At 29.3% G+C, this 20,914-nt stretch overlaps 1 protein-coding gene across 1 annotated transcript; it reads left to right on the top strand.

Annotated features, from left to right (window-relative positions):
- The first annotated feature begins 28 nt into the window (after positions 1-28).
- On the top strand, positions 29-20,599 carry LOC142321112 (adenylyltransferase and sulfurtransferase MOCS3-like). Its single transcript, XM_075359104.1, has 5 exons — positions 29-80; positions 5,962-6,123; positions 9,915-10,035; positions 16,745-16,970; positions 20,438-20,599. Exons 1-5 carry the CDS (start codon positions 29-31, stop codon positions 20,597-20,599), a joined length of 723 nt encoding a protein of 240 aa, XP_075215219.1.
- The last annotated feature ends 315 nt before the right edge of the window (positions 20,600-20,914 follow it).

Here is a 20,914-nt window from a genome sequence, read left to right on the forward strand (position 1 = left end):
ACCAGACCAGGGTAGGAATTTCATAGAAATGTGTGAGAGTGAACGATCATTCTTGCTTCTAGTTGGGTCTGTTCTAGCAGGTAAAGAAGACAGGAAAATAAATATACCAGGGAAGACCAGTTGAAATCAGTCTAAGTGAGACGTTATAATGTGAGTTCTGTGAGGAGTCTGCGAGAGTGCTACAATAGAGTTGTTATGCGAGTTTGACGGAATTAAAGTGACATCACAAGTAATTCCGGTATACAAAAACAAAAAGTTTTTTACTGTAAGACTATAAGTAAGAGATAATGTACTAAATTTCATTCATAAATTGTTAGGTTAGTTTTATTTGGGAACAGCAAAGTTACTTGCAGTGAAAAACTTTATACTTGTCTTATCTGTTGTACTACTGTTGTTAATAAAAGACTAGTGATTTAAAGTGTTCAGACTAGCGGTCATACTAATGTCTTTTGTTAATGGGACTGATTTCTGCTTTTCATTATTTATCTACCTGTGAATAAATTCTGTTTTGCATGTAATAATTGTCTGTTATTACTATTAATATTGTTGTTGTGATTACTATTTTTATTATTGTCGTTTACTACTACTATTACTACCGTCATTATTTGATTTGTCTTGTTTTGCTTATGTTTTCAAACCAATAAATTATAATTATATAAACATTTTCAATTGTCAATCTCCCAATATCCGGATAGAACTGTGAACATAACTGTTATTATATATCTTAAAGTACTACAATAACCATTCTTTAGAAAGATTTAACATAAAATTCATAGCAATTATAAAAAAAAAATTATAACAATATTAGATACTATATAAAATACTAATATGTCAAAGGAGTAAAAACACCTAATCTAAAACTTTTTTATCATTGTTCAGGATTTGACAAACGATCCTGGGCAATTTAAATTTACGACTCAAGGCCACATAACATATGCAATCCACAAGGATGTGGTGCACAGTCAAACAGCAGTTGCATCGTACACAAATTGGTGCGTTGATGGCTGACATCAGGTATCTGTGAGTGACTCTGGTATGACCTAACTGCAATTGGTAAAGGATCACTTTAATGTGCTGAAATTTAACATCTACTGTAGCAGTCCAGTCACCTTACCACTTTGTTTGATCTATCTGTGTATACTATTGCATCTGTGTTTGTCTTATAGAGAATATGGTGAAATATTTACTGAAAGATGATGGTGTTGATTCTTTATTGTATATGGTAAGGTCAAAAATAAATTTATAAAGTTGATTCTCCATGGAGGATATAAACAGGGATACGTTGGAAAGATAGAAGGTGTGTCAATATTTATAAGGTGTAGTAAATGCTGGGTACAATCACCCGTAAGTGCAGTATAACATGGGTGACCCTCATACCTTTGTAAATTAGGATTCGCAAGACTGCATTAAAAGCTGAATGATTTGATTGTCTTAGACGTTGGTCCTATCTATCCCAAAGTGATGGTTCACCATACTCAACAAGTATGCTAGTGACAGGACTTGATCTAAAATCACCTGTAGCAAGAGGAAGAAAAGCATAATGTACAGCATCTAACATCTTCAGTGCGGTATGAAGTGTATGAAGCGGTATGAAGTGTAGGCAACGCAAGCATAATCTAAATGGGAACAGACTAAGGAATAATAAAAATGCAACATACATGGCTGATCGGCTCACCAATTGGTGTTGCTAAGGACTTGCAGCATGTCTAGAAGTTTGGGATATTTTGATTTTAATTGTTTGATGTGTTTGACCCACGTAAGACAGCTATCAAAACAAACCTAAAACATTAACATCAGCAGAGATAGAAATTAGCTTTCTGTTGAAAAAAATTTGCAGAATGAAAAGCCCCTGCAGGCGAGAAAAAACTACACATTTTGTTTTCTCAGGTGAAAAGGTGAAGCTGGTACCTTAGTCAAAGCTTCAAGTCGAGATATAGTTATCTGTAGTAGTCTCTATGCTATGGCTGTTGAATGAATGTATACAACAAAATCATCACCAAATAAGGAACATGAAGCAGGTGACTGTACATATTTAGTAATACTGTAGATGGCTATAACAAACAAGGTGACATTTAATATACTTCCTTGAGGCACTCCATTTTCCAAGATGACACCAGATGATCTGATAAAGAATCTCCAAAATGAACATGAAAAGTTTGGTTATTTACAAAAATTTTAATAAAAGCAAGTATGATGCCTTTGACTTCCCATTTGTTAAAGTGTTTACAATACCACGTCACCTGGCCATGTTGTATGCCTTCCTGATATCAAAGAAAATAGCAACGATGTGCTGGCGCAGTTAAAAGCATTTTGAATAGCTGCTTCCAGTGATACTAAATGATCAATGGAAGATCAAGGAAGATCTTCCATCCAATAATGTTCTGGAGAAACAAGGATATGTCTGTCTAAGTACCATGTAAGCCTGCGGTTTACCATTCTCTTCATTAGTTTGCATAAAATGATTGTCTAGGAGATAGGGTGGTAGCTTGAGGGACATGCTTTGTCTTTACCAGGTTTGAGTACTGGTATGACAAAGGCTTCTGACCAGACCAGGGGGAAGATTTGTGGAAAGAATAAATCATTATAAATATACAACAGGTGTTGTAGCATCGAATTGTGAGAGCATACTGAGAATGAATGTTATCAGGTCCACGGGAGGTATCACTAGAGTTTTTAAGTGTGTGTAACAACTCATTTAATACAACTGGAGCATTTAATTCAATATTTTATTCAACAGTAATATTTCCAAAAGAATCTTGTACTTCAGACGTCCATTAGTGTATGAAGTGAGAGACACCGGGCAGAAAGAACCTGCTAAGGTAGTTGCCACTGCAGAAGGTGATGAAAGAGTCCTGAATGAGTCCGAGAATGGATTGATTCAGTGATATGCAAATTGCACAAAGCTTATTCTACACAGTAACTTAGATGGGTTACTGCCAGCTGTATTTACTCCTGTCCGTAAAGGCAAAACGTTAGGGACAGCAACTTTAAGAGGGATCCCACTAGCAATAGTTTCACTAGTATAGAATGTTGTGTAGTTGTATAAGGGTATACGGTTGCAATTTGTATGTGTATAGTGTAGAGTGTGCTGCAGCTCTGTGTGAAGTGGGAAGAAAAGCTGCAGTGGCTAGGCCCATGGGGATGCCAACCCCCAAAGTCTTAATAAATATGACTCCCTGTTGGGATTTTTAAAGCATAAGCAGGTAGTCAGAATGTTAACATAAGTACCTTCGTAAACTAATCTACTTATATTTGTTTCTTTAGATAAAGCTTTCCCTGATTTTTCATTTGCTAAAGGAATAGCATCAATTATATTTGAAAATAATTTAAAAAAACTTTTTGCATTATCAAAAAAATTCAACTATAGAAAAATTATACTGTGGAAACACAAGTATAAGTGTTCAAAGTTAAGAAAGCGTAAACATACAAGTCAATGCGCAGTGTGGGGATGGATCGGTATACACCAGAGGGAGGAACAGAGGGTCGGCCATACTCGCACACATGAAAGTATGTATTATGTGCATGCATGTGTATACTCAACAGCATGCCGAATGCTCAAGGATACATAAAGTCTGACCATTTCTCTTTGGTTATATTTATTGTTTGTTTAATCTGCTAATTATTTTTGTATAATCTTGTTGTATAACTGAGCATTATTGATTACAAAAACTGATTGACATGGAAGATTTGGGATTAGCATTGTTCTCAGCAATTTTTCATAATTATCAGCATTCATGTTGTTCTGGTATTCTCCATTCTTTTGGCCCAATGTAGAGATTAAAAGAGCACTTTGAATTTCGCCTGTTTCTCTGCCAGCATGAACAGATATCAGCTTCAATTCTTTGGATATAGGTGTTTTAGCCTTTATTTGAGCCATCAGTCCAACCATAACTTTTCCTGTGTGTCAAGTGAATATAAGATTCATCTGAAAAAAATTATTGGTCTTCCTTCCCGTATGTAAATGCTCATTTTTTTTTGATAATTTACTCATTTAATACATATATCTTGATTTTTCTACTAAACTTTTCCTGTTATTTTCAGTTTTCTTCCATCTAAAACCCATACTTCTCAAAATTTTCCTTAGAGTTTTGTGCAGTAATTCATCTGCATATCCGGGTGTTCAGTTTTTAAAACGAATAACTTTTTCAATATCGGCAGGGCTTTACTATTTTTATTACTGATACATGTGTGTGTACACTCCCTGTTGTTGCTCTTTATGCATTTGCTTTTTCCTTTGTAATGTATTTTTAAGATACTGTGTACCAAAATAGCTGTCCTGATTTAAAAAAAATTAATTTTGTGAATATCAATAACATATTTTGTTTATTTTCATTTTGTGAAGTGGAGTCGTTTGTTAAATAATTTGCATTTCTTTTCCTTATTGCTTTGCATTTACCAACATTCTTTCATTTATACATTGAGTTAATTCATACAACACCAAAAATAGATATAAATATTAGTAACAGTAAATATAAAATTATTACATTGACATGGTAGTTCTTGCTTTGTCTTGTGATCTTTATCTCATATTTGCTGGTCATTTATTGTTGTCAGTATTTTCAGAGTTAAACATATACTTCAGTATAATTATTCTAAATGGTTTAGTCTTCTTTTTTTAAAAAAATTAAAAAAAAAGAAATCTTTTACTTTTGGTTTGTTTTTCTGTTAATTGTTCTACAATTCATTAATTTGAATTGCAAAGAAACAATATTTAATATCAATATTATTTATACACTTTTTTAACAATTATTTTGGAATAATACTATATTATTAATGTTATTAACATATTTATATTTTAATTTTTGTATTTAAATTGTTTGCCATTTATAAATATTTTCAAGATGAATAAAGTATTATTTTATTGTTTATAATTTCAAGTTTTAACATTAAAAGTTTTACTATACTAGTTAGTGATTACTACTACATTGTATATGATTAAATAATTTAATAATAGATGATTATGAATAATAAATGAAATAATTTAGTGTAGTAGTCGTCGAACATAAAAAGTTCTTAATTAATTTTAACTTAGAGAAACTCCTTTCGCCACTTGCTACAGTTATTAGTATCGTTAGCAATAGTAAGGTTTGGTGCAAAATTTAATTTTGTAATTAAGCTCTGTACATTGCATAGGCTTTCTTTATTTGCCCAAAATCACAGATACTGGTGAAGTTTCCTCTGCTAATTCTACTCCATTTATTTATGTCAACAGAATCACCATCAGCTAAAATACATTCTAAATTCTTCATGTGTTGTAATAACATTTCTTTGAACATGGTATTTAAATAGTATATATTAAATTAAATTTTAAGTTGAAAATAGTTACTATGATTAAGTTGTTCAAATCTAGTGCATTTGATACTTGATGGATTGTGAAATAAAAAAAATTATTTAAAATTTTTCTTTTTAATCTTCGATGGGTTCATCTCGTGCTTCGTATGAGAGTTTCTTTTTCTTCTTCTTACGCAGTGTTGTGTTATTGTTTCTATGAATTAAATTTCCTTCTCAATTTTAATTCACCATCGATGTCCTATATCTATACAACCAAATATTCTCATTTTCTGACGTTTACACTTAGACTTCACAATATTCTTCTCAAAGCTTCTGCACTATGTAGTTACAATTTTACTCATCTTCAGATTAAACCTTGTTTTCATTAAAATCACAAGCACACATTTTCTTGCATATCTGTATAATTTCCAGTGTCATTTTTGTAGAAAACATAACAGCATTAATAATATAGCTGATACGTTTTTACATGTCTTAAGAATAACTTTAAATGTATTTAATTTACATCATAAAAATAGATGTGTATTTGAATCAGAAGTTTATTATTTATTGGTTTTCTCCTGCTGCTCTGCATTTAATTTATAAAACTAAAAAATGATGAAAATGAGTGAACAGGTTTAATAACTTCAGAGTAAACATCTGTTTTATGTTTATTATGTATTATTTTTTTAGGACAGACCAGACTTAAGACTTCTTCAGTTCTTATCATCGGAGCTGGCGGTTTAGGTTGTCCTGCTGCTCTTTACCTTGTAGGCACTGGAATTGGAATATATATCCTATATGGATATATCATATATTATTCCAATATAATATCATATATGGAGTATAATTGGAGTATTGAGTAATTGCAGTATATATCTGTTACTTTTTTTTAATGCTCATAGGTTTTATGTAATGTATAAAACTACAGCCCTTAAATTTTATTTCCTTTCTTGCCATGGTGTGTGTGCATGTGTGTGAAGATATGAAAATGTTTTATTAACTATTTTCCACTTCTTTTTACTACTAATAATGTGATAATTAAACTAAATAAAGAAAAAAAATAAGTTCTACTTAAAAATGGTTTATTTATGAAATAGTTGAATTTTAATCAAAGTCTTAAAATTGTAACATTGTCACAGTGCTTCCTGCAGAACAAGTAATCAATCAATTTATTGAATTATTTAAAGGATTTTTTTTTAGATTTATAGTGTTATTTAAAAAAATAAATAAATAAATACACTTCAAATTAATCTAATTTACTAATCATCTTACTTTCATTAAGATTCACCTATACTGCTCATAACTAAATTTCTCACAGTTTTAGTTAATATAATCATAAACAGTGCTGATGGTGTTTCAATGATTATTTTGTGTCCACTTTGTAGCCCTCACCATAACTTTTACTTAGTAATTAAAGACCAAACTTATTGAATTGAAGGACTGGTTAATAGCTTAGTTCAGTATGTTCATTCCACTCTAGTAGTGTGACTTCATCATTATATTAATCTTATGAGACTGTGACTCACTGCTGAGAATCCCACACGCAAACAGTAAAATTTTAATTCATGTATTTTATGCATATTAAACATATGAAATATTCTCTGCTTTCATAATAATTTTATAAATAATATTTGAGTTTCATACTCCCTTACATTCTGCATAATAAAACTTAGGTATTTTTCATAACTTTCTGAATTGGAACATTGCCTGTTATCCCACCACTAGGCAAAAAGTACATCATATCTTTCATATTATCTAGTATTTGCTGTTGCTTTAGACAGACATTCAAAATCTGTTCTAAAAAATTATCCTACTTTCAGCAACAACTTTCTATTAGCAATAGTGTTGCTAATTGGAGAGGAAAGACAGCGTTTGCCAGACCTCCTTTTTGTTTATGTTTTCTCTAATAGTTAAAAATATTGGTTTCAGTTTCTGGTACTTATTAAATGATTCTTCTTCACTTTAAAACCTCCAGTAATTTACATCTATTTGTATATTATTAATATCAAAGATTTGTTTAAAATATCAAACGTTAAACACTAGTATAGTGCATATGATAAAAATAAAAGCTTGCTTGCGTGAGGCAGACAGTCACTGTGCAGGGCCATTATATTACTCTTTTCTCATAATGATAGGTTCATTCAGAAACTTAGTATTCTGCAATACAGTGTGTTTAACTATTTTCATAAATAGCAAAAATTCTTTTCACAATTAAAATTTATTATAATTTTGTTTAATTTCAGACAATAATTTTTAAAAACATATTTAGCATACTTATAAATATTTCCTACTGCATACAGTATAAAAATGAATGGTTTATACTTGTATTGATATATTATTATTACACTCCCTCTATCAAATGAGTTATAAAATGAATAACCACTTTATGCGAATAAAGGATATCAAAATATTTAATTTGAGTTTTATTTATATATGCACTTGTAATGGGTGTTGGTATTGTTGATGATGTGTATAATAATAAACATCATTATTAAATAATAATAGGCCTATACCCTATAAATTATAATAATTTATTAATAGCTTAATCATTTTATATATATTCATAGAATAGCTAAGTAATTTTTTTTTGCATTGTTGACTAATATTCATTACTAATGTGTACTTTTCATTTTCAATAATCTGATTTTTGGCATTTCGCAGTACAAATGGTATAGTTGTTTCCTTCTGTAATCTGTAACATAATGGTTAATGTTTTTTGTGTATTAATTAATTCGTATGTTAGGAAATTTTTTTTGCATGTCGGAATTTAAATCCATAGTTTAGAATAAAAAGCTCCGTAATTAAGCTTATGAAGTAGTTATAATAATGTATAAGATTTTGTGAAGAAAGAATCTATAAAGTTAGGAAAATTAGAAGATAACAAACATTAAATATGCATTCAAAAAGTGAAGGAAGAACTGCTGCAACTTGTGAGATTTCAAATCATAAGTTGAAAAACTTCTAAAAGAAAAGCAGGATCTTCTTAAATCTAAATCACAGTCGTCCTCATTCAGAACACCAAAAGATATAAACAATGTTCAAAACCATTTCTGGGAAAGTCAGTTTTGATCAAGGCATTTTAAGAACAGTTAACGAGCTTCATGAAAACATAATGAACTGCCTAAATTAAATAAATTACGTGAACTTCTAAAGAGAATTAGATTTAAAGGTTCTAGAACTACACTAGCAGCTATCCTGAAAGAGTTAGGGTTTAAGTTGGTGGTGTAAAACTGATAATAATAGGGATCATTTGTTGAGAAAGAAGACATCTGGTGAAAGAGAATAGGATATTTAAGAAAAATGATCGATTTCAGTAAAGAAAATTCTTCAATTGCTTATTTTGACAAATTGTATATAATAACGTCCCTTTCGACAACAAAATCGTGGTCAGATGACAGTGGTGCAGGAATAAAAGTGATCAGTTAATCATAATCCATGCTGGATGAGAAATGGGGTTCATTCCAAAAATGAGTTCAAAAAGTGATGACTATCCTAACAATTTCTACAAAAATTTCATGAAGTGGCATCTGAAAAATTAATTCCTGGTCTTTTTCCCCAGTCAGTGGTTGTTATTGATAATGCGCCATACCACAGTTCACTTCTAGAGAAGCCTCCGAATTCAAACGATAGGAAAAGTGGCATGATTAATTGATTAGAAAAGAACAATATTCTGTTTAATAAAGTAATATTAAAACTGCAATTGTATGACATAATTAAATCACGTTGAAATTCAAAAATAAAGTACCATTTTGATAAATTATTAAAAAAACATGGGCATCAGGTTTTGTAACTTCCACCTTACCACCCTTATTTAAATCCAGTCGAGATGGTATGGTCGGCTCTGAAAAGAAATCTTGGTAGTAATAACACAACATTTTTAATGTCAGATATTAAAAGATTAGCCAAGGAAAAGAATCACTGAAATGAATAAGTTAAACGTTCTAATTGAAAGTGAATACATGTGTTTACTTTGAATTGTCTCTCATTGAAAAAATAACGAATTAGAGTAGAAATATAGGGCAGTGAGGGAGCTGAGAAAACGTACTGGTATATAAGCCAGCACACTCAACTAAATTATTTTTATTTAAGGAAAAAGTTCATTTAATGTCTTTTAAAGAATTAGAATTTTCTACAAAAACCATCTTAAGAAGCAAAACTTTTACAGTGATAAAATTAAATATTTTCAAAGATGTATGTGTGCACAAGGATCTGAAGAACTATAAATGGCAATTTTTATAAAAAAGATTCTCATTTATGCAACTTTGGACATAGGAGAGGCAGTTGATTTTTTAATCTAGCATTCAACTGTATAGTTGAAAATTTATATTTTTTATTAGTATTATAATTAACATGAAATTCTTGGATAACTTTATGAATAAAAGTATGTGTTTACAGAGAGATTTACACTTAAAGTTTTTGTTTGTTTTCTTTCTTATGTGTAAGTAATTTAAATATGGATTTTTAAATTGATCTTTTTTTGTGTTTACTGTTTACAAGTTTAATTTATTAAAACTTACCTGATTACTTTTTATAATTTAAAAGATTTGTGTTTTTGAGTATTCATTTTACAGATGAAACTAATTTTTATATTGTGAATAAATAAATTTTAGCTGTTTAAAATAAATATATTATTTACTTTTCAGGTCATATTGGTCTAGTTGATTATGATGTAGTTGAAGAAAATAATTTACATCGTCAGTTGCTACATGACGAAGGAAGTATTGGTAAACCAAAGGTTACATCTGCAGCTGAGGCTCTTAAAAGGTTACATAAAACCTTTAATTTATTATTAAATTTATTAAATAATTTAAATTTATTATTTAATTTTTTATGTTAATATAAAATATATCAGTGGAAATAAAATTAAATTATATCTACTTTATTAGATTAAAAAAAAATAATATCTATTTTATACAATTGCCTTGGGTTGATTTGCAGCTGTTATTGAAGAACTCAACAGTTTGAATTTGGTAATCAAAGTCAAATTCTGTTAATAAAAATTGTCATAAATCTTTTTTTTTATGATAATTATTATTGTCATTTTATAATTTTTAATGAAACTTTCCTAATTTAAATAATTAAATAATGAACTTTCCTAATCTTTTCTTCTCAACCTATTTTCTTTAATCTTTCATATTATTTTTCTTAATAAATTGTTGATCAGGTACGTATAATCAAAAGTCTTTATTGTGAAGGTTTAAGCAATTCTTTTTCAACAGCCCAAGATATTATCAACTTGAAAATTTAGTATTTTTAACTAACTTTATAATACCTGAGAATAAGTACATGGCTGTATTTGCTCAGGTGAATTTTTGTGATCTTTTACAACTTTTACTGGTTTGGCAAATTTAATTATGTTTTTGATTAGAAAATAAGGTAGGTAATAAGTATGAAAGTGTGGGACATATTTTCTTGATTTGTTCATTGTTCTACATTCTTACATACAATATATCATGCAATGATCAATTTTTAGTTTATGCTGTTCCATTTTTCTATGGAATTTTGTATTTTCTACTGTTAATTTTTTTTATGGAATGTTGTACCTTTAGGATTTCACTAAACGTTTTAGTATTAATACTTTTTTCATGCTTTATTTATTTTGAATGTTTCCAGTTTATAATTGTAACATGATGTAATCAGTTTTAATTTTTTATTAATTTCTTCCTTTTGGGGGGGTCCTAATAGAAACTTGCTCTTTCCCTGATATGTCACTGCTCTCATCTGCCAAAATACTGTAAGCACATGCTTTCTTTATGTCAGTAGTGATGTTGTCTCTTAATGACATTGCCTCATAGGCCAATTATTTCATTTTGAATCCGTGGTGACAAGAAGTGGTAGTTTTTGTACCCTTTTCTATGTGTTCTTTTAAAATGTAGTCACAGTGTCAATTTTGAGTTTGATCAAGTCTTCAAAAATACCTTCATGATTTTCTTTGCCTCTCAAAGGTAGGTCATATGTACCACAAAACATCACGGTCAAAATTATTGATGCAACAGTTTTCTTGTTGTCTTCCATTCTTTAATCAGCGGGTATATTTTCATCAAAATATTTTGCTGCCTCAGAATATGTGTGGCTGCTGATTTGTTCCATTGAGATGATGTGTGAGATTTTGCAAATTCGTACATGTCTTTGTAGCGAGTAAAGGGCCTCACTATGAAAGAACCCAAAACACCATGCACATTAGTTGGTGAAAACAACACACAGTAAATGCACACACACCCTTTAATTTCTTGGTAGGTACACCAGCCAAGGGCCAACCAGCTGTATTTGAATTTTCTTTTTAATTGCACACAGCATCCTTAACAAAGTAATAACTTTGAGTTGGTGACCAACAGTTTTTTAAAACTTTCATTTTTTGAGATGAGGTCATACTAAACAAATGCCCAAGCCAATGACCCGCATCATTATCAAAATTCATTTGATCCCGTATACCAGAACCAGATGGTAGCGAAGAACCATTTGATTTTTCACCGTCATTCTGCTTTGATTTCTCTTCTCTGTTGTTATCACTTTTGCTCCTACTTTTATCTAATTGCTTCCTCTTCTGTCACTTTAAAAGAAAGTAAGTAACTATTACACTTCCCAAAAAAAGTAAATCAACTAAGAATTTAAGCTTCTGAACAGACTCCTCTACTAGAAACTTTAAGCTTAAAAATGTTTTTTATCATCTTTATACAATAATTTTTCAAAAAATTAAACGTTTTGAAAATCAGTAAAAAAATGATTTTTACTGATTTTTTAAATGATCTTAACCTAAATATGAGTTGAGTCAATTCATATTTAGTCTAAGTAGAAACAAGAATATTAGAATAAGTAGAAAAAACAAAGAAACAGGTGGAATGGTGAAGTCTAACAGCCTGTGGCTGTGTACAGAACAAAATTCAAGTGAACAAACATGGTTCTGTTTGAGGTTAGAATGTTTGTGTTTAACATAACTTTTGTAGTGATTGAACTTGATCACAACAAAAATTGGACTATTATGAATTTTGAACCATTCACTACTTATTAGCTGTCAACATTTTAATGTTTTTTTATTATTGATTGATATTAATTTTTATAAATGTTTAATATTTTGTACAAATTTGTTTTATTATTTGCAACTAACAGAAGTAGCTAGTAGCAAAAACAAAAATTTCAAAATTCAAAACCCTCTAATAAAGCAAAAGTAGCTAATTACAATTTTCAATCATTTTTTTTTAATTATTGGAGTGTGGTGTACTAGTTAGTTATTACTTCCTTATTTAGTATTGTATGATTTTTCCTTAAAATTTTAATAATAAAAACAATATCAGAATCACTATTATTACAAACAAAAAAAATAGTCTGTGCATTTCTTGAACATTTAAGGTTGTTTTAATTAGATGCTTTTGCAGCTCAGACTCAAATGAAAATAATATAGATATATAACTTTTGTGCTAAAATCATTTCTAATATTCATTGTAGATGGCTATTGTTACAGGATTGCGGTCTGAACTAGCTCAAATTAGTCAATTCACCCAACTGACTTACTTGCACTGACTGCAGTTCTTAAATAGGGAACTGAAGGTACTAGAACTTTCCCTTTAAATTCAACCTCAAACATTCTGCTTTGATTTCTCTTCTCCATTGTTATCACTCATCTTTGAGTTTTACCACTGACCATCCAGACCTTGAACTGCTAGTTCCCCCACTCATTCACCAGAGAGCGCTTCTGCCACGATTCAAACATGCTTTCTTGCCACGCAGTACTATTATACCCTGTTGATATTGACCTATAATTTTTTGTTTGACTAAATGATCCAGGGAGGGCAAGTGCTCCACCCACCCCACTGTGGTTACGCTTATGTGCAGGATTAATTTCTTCAAAAACATTTTTTATAATTATTAAAAATATGTTTATCTCTAGAAAAAACTCCTCTCTTTCAATTACACACACACACACACACACACACACACACACACACGCGCACACACACACACACACACACACACACACACACACACACACACACACACACACACACACACACACACACACACACACACACACACACACACACACACACATTTAGCTTGACACACTCTCAGACTTAATAACAAATCTCTGTACTATTAACAAGCTGCTAGCATCAGTATAATACAAAGAACTTACATCCCTTATTTGTAGTATAAATTACTCTGTTATAGGTTTTCATATTTTCTACAATTACTGTGTGTTTGTTTTAAAATGAACTCAAGCAAAATACTTTTTAGAAGAGTTAATACAATAATTTTAGATGAAAATGTTGGCAGCTTTACCTATTGTTGTTGTTTTATAATCAGCTGATATAATTTTCTATTTCTTTTTTGTGAACAGTTAGTTATTTTTGGTTATGTTTTTTATTAAGAAGGAATGCTTTTGAACATGGAAGAAAGGATTTTTATCATGGAGAATTATTTAACAACTAAATCTTTTGTTTTGTGCCAAGAAGTTTTTCAATTGCAGTTCCTGGGTAAGAATGTACCAAATAAATCTTCAATTCATCATTTGATAATTAAATATAGAGGGACTGGTTCTGTTTGCATTCAGAGATATAACCGGAAACATTCAGTTCTTAATGACAAAACATTGGAAGATGTTAGTGCAAGCTTTTCAAACTCGCATAAATCATTACAAAAATTTACACAACAAAATGGAATATCTCTGTATAGTGCATTTAAAACTATCTAGCTACTTAACTTAAAGCTGTACCAAATTCATATATCATATGAATTACACCAGTTGATTTTGCTGCTAGGCTTCACTACTGTCAGTGGTTTAATCAGTTTGTTTGGGAAAGCATAAAAGTGTTGGATAATGTATTTTTTACAGATGAGGCTTGGTTTCATTTGAGTGGTTACATTAATAGTCACAGTGATACTACTAGAGGTGCAACAATCCTCACATCATCCATTCATAACCTCTACACCCACAGAAAATTGTTGTGTGGTGTGCAATTTCCAGGTGAAGAATAATTGGCCTCATATTCTTTAAAAACACTCTTAATGCAGACCTCTACCAAGGAATTGTAATGTAACTTATTGCAAATCTAGAATTCAATAAGAGAGATTCATGGTTTCAACAAGATGGGGCACATCTCACATGGCAAGAGCAACAATGGACCTTTAGAGAAATTTCTTTGATGAAAGAGTAATATTGATTGCCTTATGGCCAGCTAGGTCAGCTGAACTTTTTCCTGCAGATTTTTTTTTTCTCTGGAGATATCTAAAAGGTTGTGCATTCAAAAATAATCTATATACCACTGAAGAACTGAAAACCAACATAACTAAAGAATTACGGGAAATTGGAAGAATTATACTTTGAAAGGTTGCACGGAATATGAAGAAGAAGGTAAAGGCTTGCATTAATGAAAATGGTGGACACTTTCAACGTTTATTATAAAAAAATTTGATCTTAATATTGTTTGGCACAAATAATTATAATGTTTATAACTAATCACATTAAATATAGCACGTTATTTTTCTTTAAATTGGGTTGTGTTTTAAAACAAACACTCTATAACGGTTATTTTATTATATTCCTTATATACTGAATAATGTTCAATTAATATTTTGATATTGTTATACTATCTTTACCTTATAAATTTTAAATAATCAATAATATTTTCACCTTGCATGTTAGAGTAAATACATTAAGCTGCTAAAAATAATGAGTATTTATTTTTAAATTGTTTTAATATTATAATTATTGCCATACCTAAATTACTTATAAAAAATATTTTTCAAATATTAAGATATTATGTTAAGATAAAATTACAGAAATAAATGTTGTTTAGTTACCTCATTTGATGAAATGACCAACTTCATGCACCAAAGCATATGTTAGATTAGCGACAGGGCAAGAATCTCAAGAAATTGGAACCGTTTCATTTACCATTTTTCTCATTACTTGTAAACAAAAGGTTATGCAGAAATTATCTCATAATCCAATTGATATATGTTTACTGGCTTCAAAAAAATATTCGTGGTAGCTTATAAATCACTGAACCATTCTTGATGAGACTGGAATTTTATCAAAATTTTACCCAAATTGATCTCATTTATTTAAATTTAAAAAAAAAAAATTAAAAAGAGCCAGAGTCCATTTTTACAGATTTAACTATAACCATTTTTACAAATGAAATACTTATTTGATGTCTGTATTTTTTTTTGAAAGTTGATATTTTTAAAAATTGGTTTGAATAACACAGTATTGTTCTTGTACTTAGAAAATTAAACTGTAAGTTTAAGTTCTCCCATTTTACCAGATGTTTTCCTGATGCGATTCATTATTTGATTTGAGTATATGTAGAGAATTACTAAAAACAAAAATGGACCGTTAAAAAATTACTAAAATGTTAATGGCCTGTCTGTTTTTAACTTCTGGAAATGTCTTTCATACTAACAAAATAAAAATGACAGAGGAACTGGTAAAATATGATTATTGTAAGATGTGTGAACAGTTATTGTTCCGTGTAATATTTTTATGTTTCATGTTGTTTGTTGAACTCACTTTTACCTTCTACAGGTAGGTAGTTCAATTCCTTTGTTTAGTTAGGTATTTTCAGTCTTGCTTAAGACTCAGTGAGATGTGTTTTGCTTTGAGTTCATTAAATAGTAGTACACCGATGGGAATGTCACTTGTGGCATTTGCATCGGTGACATCCTGGCTGAGGCAGACTGGAATATGTCAAAAGTCGAGGTTTCGAAGATGACCTCTGATAAAGCCCATAAGGTCTTGGAACAGAGAGGGTGATGAGGGTATCTTTCCTCAAGGGATCAGGATGATGAGTAAACAGCATGCCATTTGATAAGTTCAGTGTTAATATTATTAATTAATACATTTAGGATCGACATGGAATAGTTGTTGAAAGTAAAAATAAAAATACATTCTACTGTTAGTATGTTTCTCTTTATTAAAATTTCAGTAGTACATTTTAATAAAATATATTTTATTAAAATGTACTGCTGATATTTTAAAATAGTTCAAGAAGTGGAAAAAATGTCTTATGGTTTTTTTCATACATATTTTTTTTATGTGTTATTTAATTTAAAATAATCGTTAGTTTCTGATTCTTTTTAATGGATGGCTTTAAATTCTGACAGTTCTGTTTCTTGTTTCAAGACTTTATTGCCTTAAAGTGCTTACCACAATTTTGAATCTCAGCCATAAGCCAACTATTACTGAGACTATTTGTTAATTAATAATGACTTCATTAATTAACAAATATGATGTTAAGAAATTTGTTCTAAAATAGTAAAAAGTTCCATGAATTAACTGCATTTAAATCTTAGTATAGCAAAATCTTTAAATAGCTGCCATAAGAGCTGATCAGCAATTTTAACATTGTTCCATTTCATCCAGTTAATGAATTAATTGAAATAGGAACTAATTCTAAAGCTTTTATGACTTTTTAGACAAAAGCTTATTCTAGGTTTTTTACATATTATTTCTATTAGTTCACTTTTTTTTTAGTCCCTGCAGTAATTGGAGTATTACAAGCATTAGAAGCTATCAAAGTTCTTCTGGGTCACAATGTTACTTAGGACCACGATTGTTATTATTTGATGGCTCTTATACACAGTTTCGCAATGTAAAATTACAGTCAAAGAATGGTGACTGTGTTGTATGTGGAACATCACCAACTATCACTGAATTAATCGACTATGTAGAATTTTGTGGATCATCACCAAATGACAAGGTAAAGATGTAATCATAACTTATTTTTGGGAATTAAAAATACTTTTCATATGAGGAATCATTCCTTCTAACAAGCAGGATTTTTGTTTTGAAAATTTTTGGTATTTAAATGGTTAAGTACATTTTCAAAAAGTACATTGACTCTGATACTAAATGTATATATCAGCCTCCTCACCTTAAAACATCTCACCAGTTTTAAACCCTGAAATGGAAACATTTTCCTTCTTGTCTGGTATTTTCTATAAGATTTTATTTCATTTCTTTTGGGTTGAACATAAAATTTCATTTAATCACTCAACATCTTTGCTATCCTCATCCAACCATTTTCATATGCTAGTCCTTATATTCACATTGATATCATAGAAGATTGCTTGTTTATTTACATTAACATGACAAATTACTATAAGTGTATTTTATTAATTCATTGATAAATTTTGAAAAATGTGATAGTGTGTAAAAACAAAATTGAAGTCTGACTTATAAACCACTTATTTGATCTGTAAGTAATTATAAAAAAATGGATTCATCACTCATTTAACAATTTTTTTTTTCTTAATTAATTCTTATGTACCTGTTAATATCAGGTTTCTCTCTATATCAAATTCAGTTAACTTATATAGTTGAAAAAACAAACTGCACGTATGAGAGTTCAGGCGCCTGATTCACAAGCATCTCCTGTAAATTCTGATGCATATAAAAAAAAACTATGTTATTTAATTTTCAGTAACCACATGCTATTATATTTTACAAAAATTGTACATATATTTTAAATTTAAATAAATAAATTATACAGTGACTAATATGATTATTGTGTTGTTTATAGATACAATCACATTATGAATCACCACTGATACAAAGGACATGACTCAGCTGAAACACGATGAAATCACTAACACAAACAACATTTGTTTATTCTTCACTCTACAAACTTACTGAAAACAGTATAGTTGTTAATGAAAGAAAAAGTACCCAACTTTAACTAAAGCTTATGCATAATTGTGAGGTAACACTCTTATCAAATTAAAGAATGACATTACCAGTTTAAATAAACTTCATTAAATAGTGATCTACATATGAAGACTGACAAATAACCAAAATCTGGTTAATAAAGTGTACTGTTTGATCATGAAAGACTATTTTACTTTGGCTTGACCATTCAGAAAATTACTAATGATGCAATTTTCACAAATGGTTTGGACACCCTCAGAAGTGGTTGCAGATCTATTTCAAATCTGTTTTGAGATGAATAGAAAGACCTCTGTTCACTTTTCAAGTGAACATCCATTATTGATGTTGGAGTACATCATTGGTGATCATGACTTCATGGAGACTATGAGAGTCTATATATATATATGTTAGACATGATTTCAAAGTAAGGTTTGTTTTGTTTTGCCTATGTACTTGATATAAACAGATGGTACTGCATAGCTCAGTTATTTCAATCAATAGTCAGCTGGTAGTAACAGAAGTTTAGAAATTATTGGTTGTTTATATTCATCAATGAGTGCTACAATTCATGATCCTGCAAAATGTGAAATCGAGAGAAAATGTAGGCAATTATACATCACTTATAATGTTGAAGAATTTAATAAATATATAACAATTTATTAAATATACCGGCACTTTACATATTCTCCATATTAACATGTTTTACATACTAAAATAACTCAACTATAAACGGTAATTACTGAATTTATTATTTAAATAATCAAAACATTATTGTTAATTAGTCATGGTTAGTGAGCTAAGTGAGCATAGGTTGTGTTTGGTTAAATTATATTGATAGTGAACATTAAATAAACAAATATATATGTTTATTGTGATATATTTATTAAATTTTCAAAAATTGAAGGCAATTATACATAATCAGTGATTATGCATAATCACCGGATTATTCATATTTACCGTAACATGTATATATTATTTTACTAAAATTAATGTTTTTAAGATTCATGTTATTCCTCCGTACTGTTAAATTATATTTAAATTCTATTAAATAAACCACCTAGAACAGAATATTGAGATAGACATTCTTATATTAATTTTACATGACAGTACTTTCATGGGATCCCAAATCCTCAGTCATGATTGAAATAATTCTGCTATTGCATAATAAAAATTTAAAAATAAAAATACTAAAATAATGAAAATTTTGTTTTAGTTTACATGAGTGCTGCTATTTCTTGCACTTATCTGTTTTTTTATCTAATAGAATTTAAAAATAATTATATATATATATATATATATATATATTTTTTTTTTTTTTTTTTTGAAAATTCAAATAATTCATTCACATATTGACCAGTGTGCTAATAAAATTTAATATTATTTGAAATATAAACCAGAAAACACACTAATTAGTTAACCTACCATATTAATTTCCAATATAATCAATTTTTCCAGTATCCTGCATCTTCAGTTGGTATTAAATTTTATAACTACATTAAAACTATTCTTTTGTCACTTTATTTGACATTGTTTTCTGTTTTGAAATTTTGAATTTTATTATGAATTACATATAAATTTTGCTGTCCAGTACTGGAATGATTTAATTTTTAAAACATAGGATTTTTCCTTGTTCTATTATCACCATTGCCAACTGTTAGATTGCATTTTTATTAAGCTTTTATTTAAATCATCTTCGAATGTGATCTGGTGGTTCAACATTTTATATTTGTGTTTATATTTATAAATATAATATTTCTTGAGTATATTCATTTTTCTAAAATTATTTCAAACTTCCACAATCTCTAAATTATTTATATATATTTTATTTTATGTATGTATATGTATGACACAGATACCAAAGATCACTCATCATAGTGATAGTCTACATGATCCCCAAGGAAGGCCAAAGAAAGCAAAATCAGTACAGCACAAAATGAAGATGTTTGATTTTTTACTGCCGCAGAGTTGCAAGTCATAAATTTATTACAGAAAAGGGAACTGTTAACAGACACTATTATTAAGAGTTTTTTCTTCATATATGTGATGCATTTTGGCTGGAGGGACTAGACACATGGGAGCTAATATTACATTATGATTACATCTGTACCCATGCTACAGATCTGATTCAGAAGTTCTAGGTCATGCACAAAATTGTCCTGGTTCATTTAGCTCCATATTTTTTAGTCATGGCTCCTTAGATTTCTAATCATTTGCAAGGTGAAGTTGCAGCTTAAAGGGTCATATTTTGAGAGCTAAATTAGTTTATAAAGAAGAATATGTCAATATAACTGATAGCCAAACCAAAAGAGGAATTCTGGAAATATTTCCATATGGAAAAACCACTGGCTTAAATCTTGGAGTCACAATAATAGAGAAAAATTAAAAACCAACAGATAAGCCTTTTTTTCCCATGATTCCAAAATGTGGTCATTTTAAGTTACACCCCCTCATGTGTACATTTTTAATTAAAAATCTTGTCATCTTCAGTTGTTTAAAAGGATTTATAAATTTTTATTTTAGGATAAAGGAATTAAACTTTTGAATGATGATGAAAGAATAACTGCTCAAGAATTAGCTAGGAAAATGGAATCAGATGAAAAATTTGTTTTATTAGATGTAAGAAGCAATAGCGAATTTGAAATTTGTGCCCTACCTGATTCAGTTATGTTCCTTTATCAATAGCTGAGAAAGAGATTGGATTAGACATGAATAAAGAGCAAATAGTTAAAATACAACATAACAGTGATCATGAAAGAATATCTGTAGTAAAAAAATAACATTTTTATAATTTGATCATTAAGGTATTTTATAATCAGGGTGTCTAAAGTTTAAGAATGAGTTTATGAAATTCATTCAAACTTTTTTTTATAAAATTCAAAACATTTTACTGTAATCCCATAATTTAAATGGGGGTTATAAATCAATAAAGCTCCACATAAAAAAACCACATAAACTAAAACATTAGCTTAGTATGAAATTTGAAGTAAGATGACTAAA

Source organism: Lycorma delicatula, chromosome 3 (genome assembly GCF_047948215.1).
Source record: "Lycorma delicatula isolate Av1 chromosome 3, ASM4794821v1, whole genome shotgun sequence".
Classification (NCBI taxonomy): domain Eukaryota; kingdom Metazoa; phylum Arthropoda; class Insecta; order Hemiptera; family Fulgoridae; genus Lycorma; species Lycorma delicatula.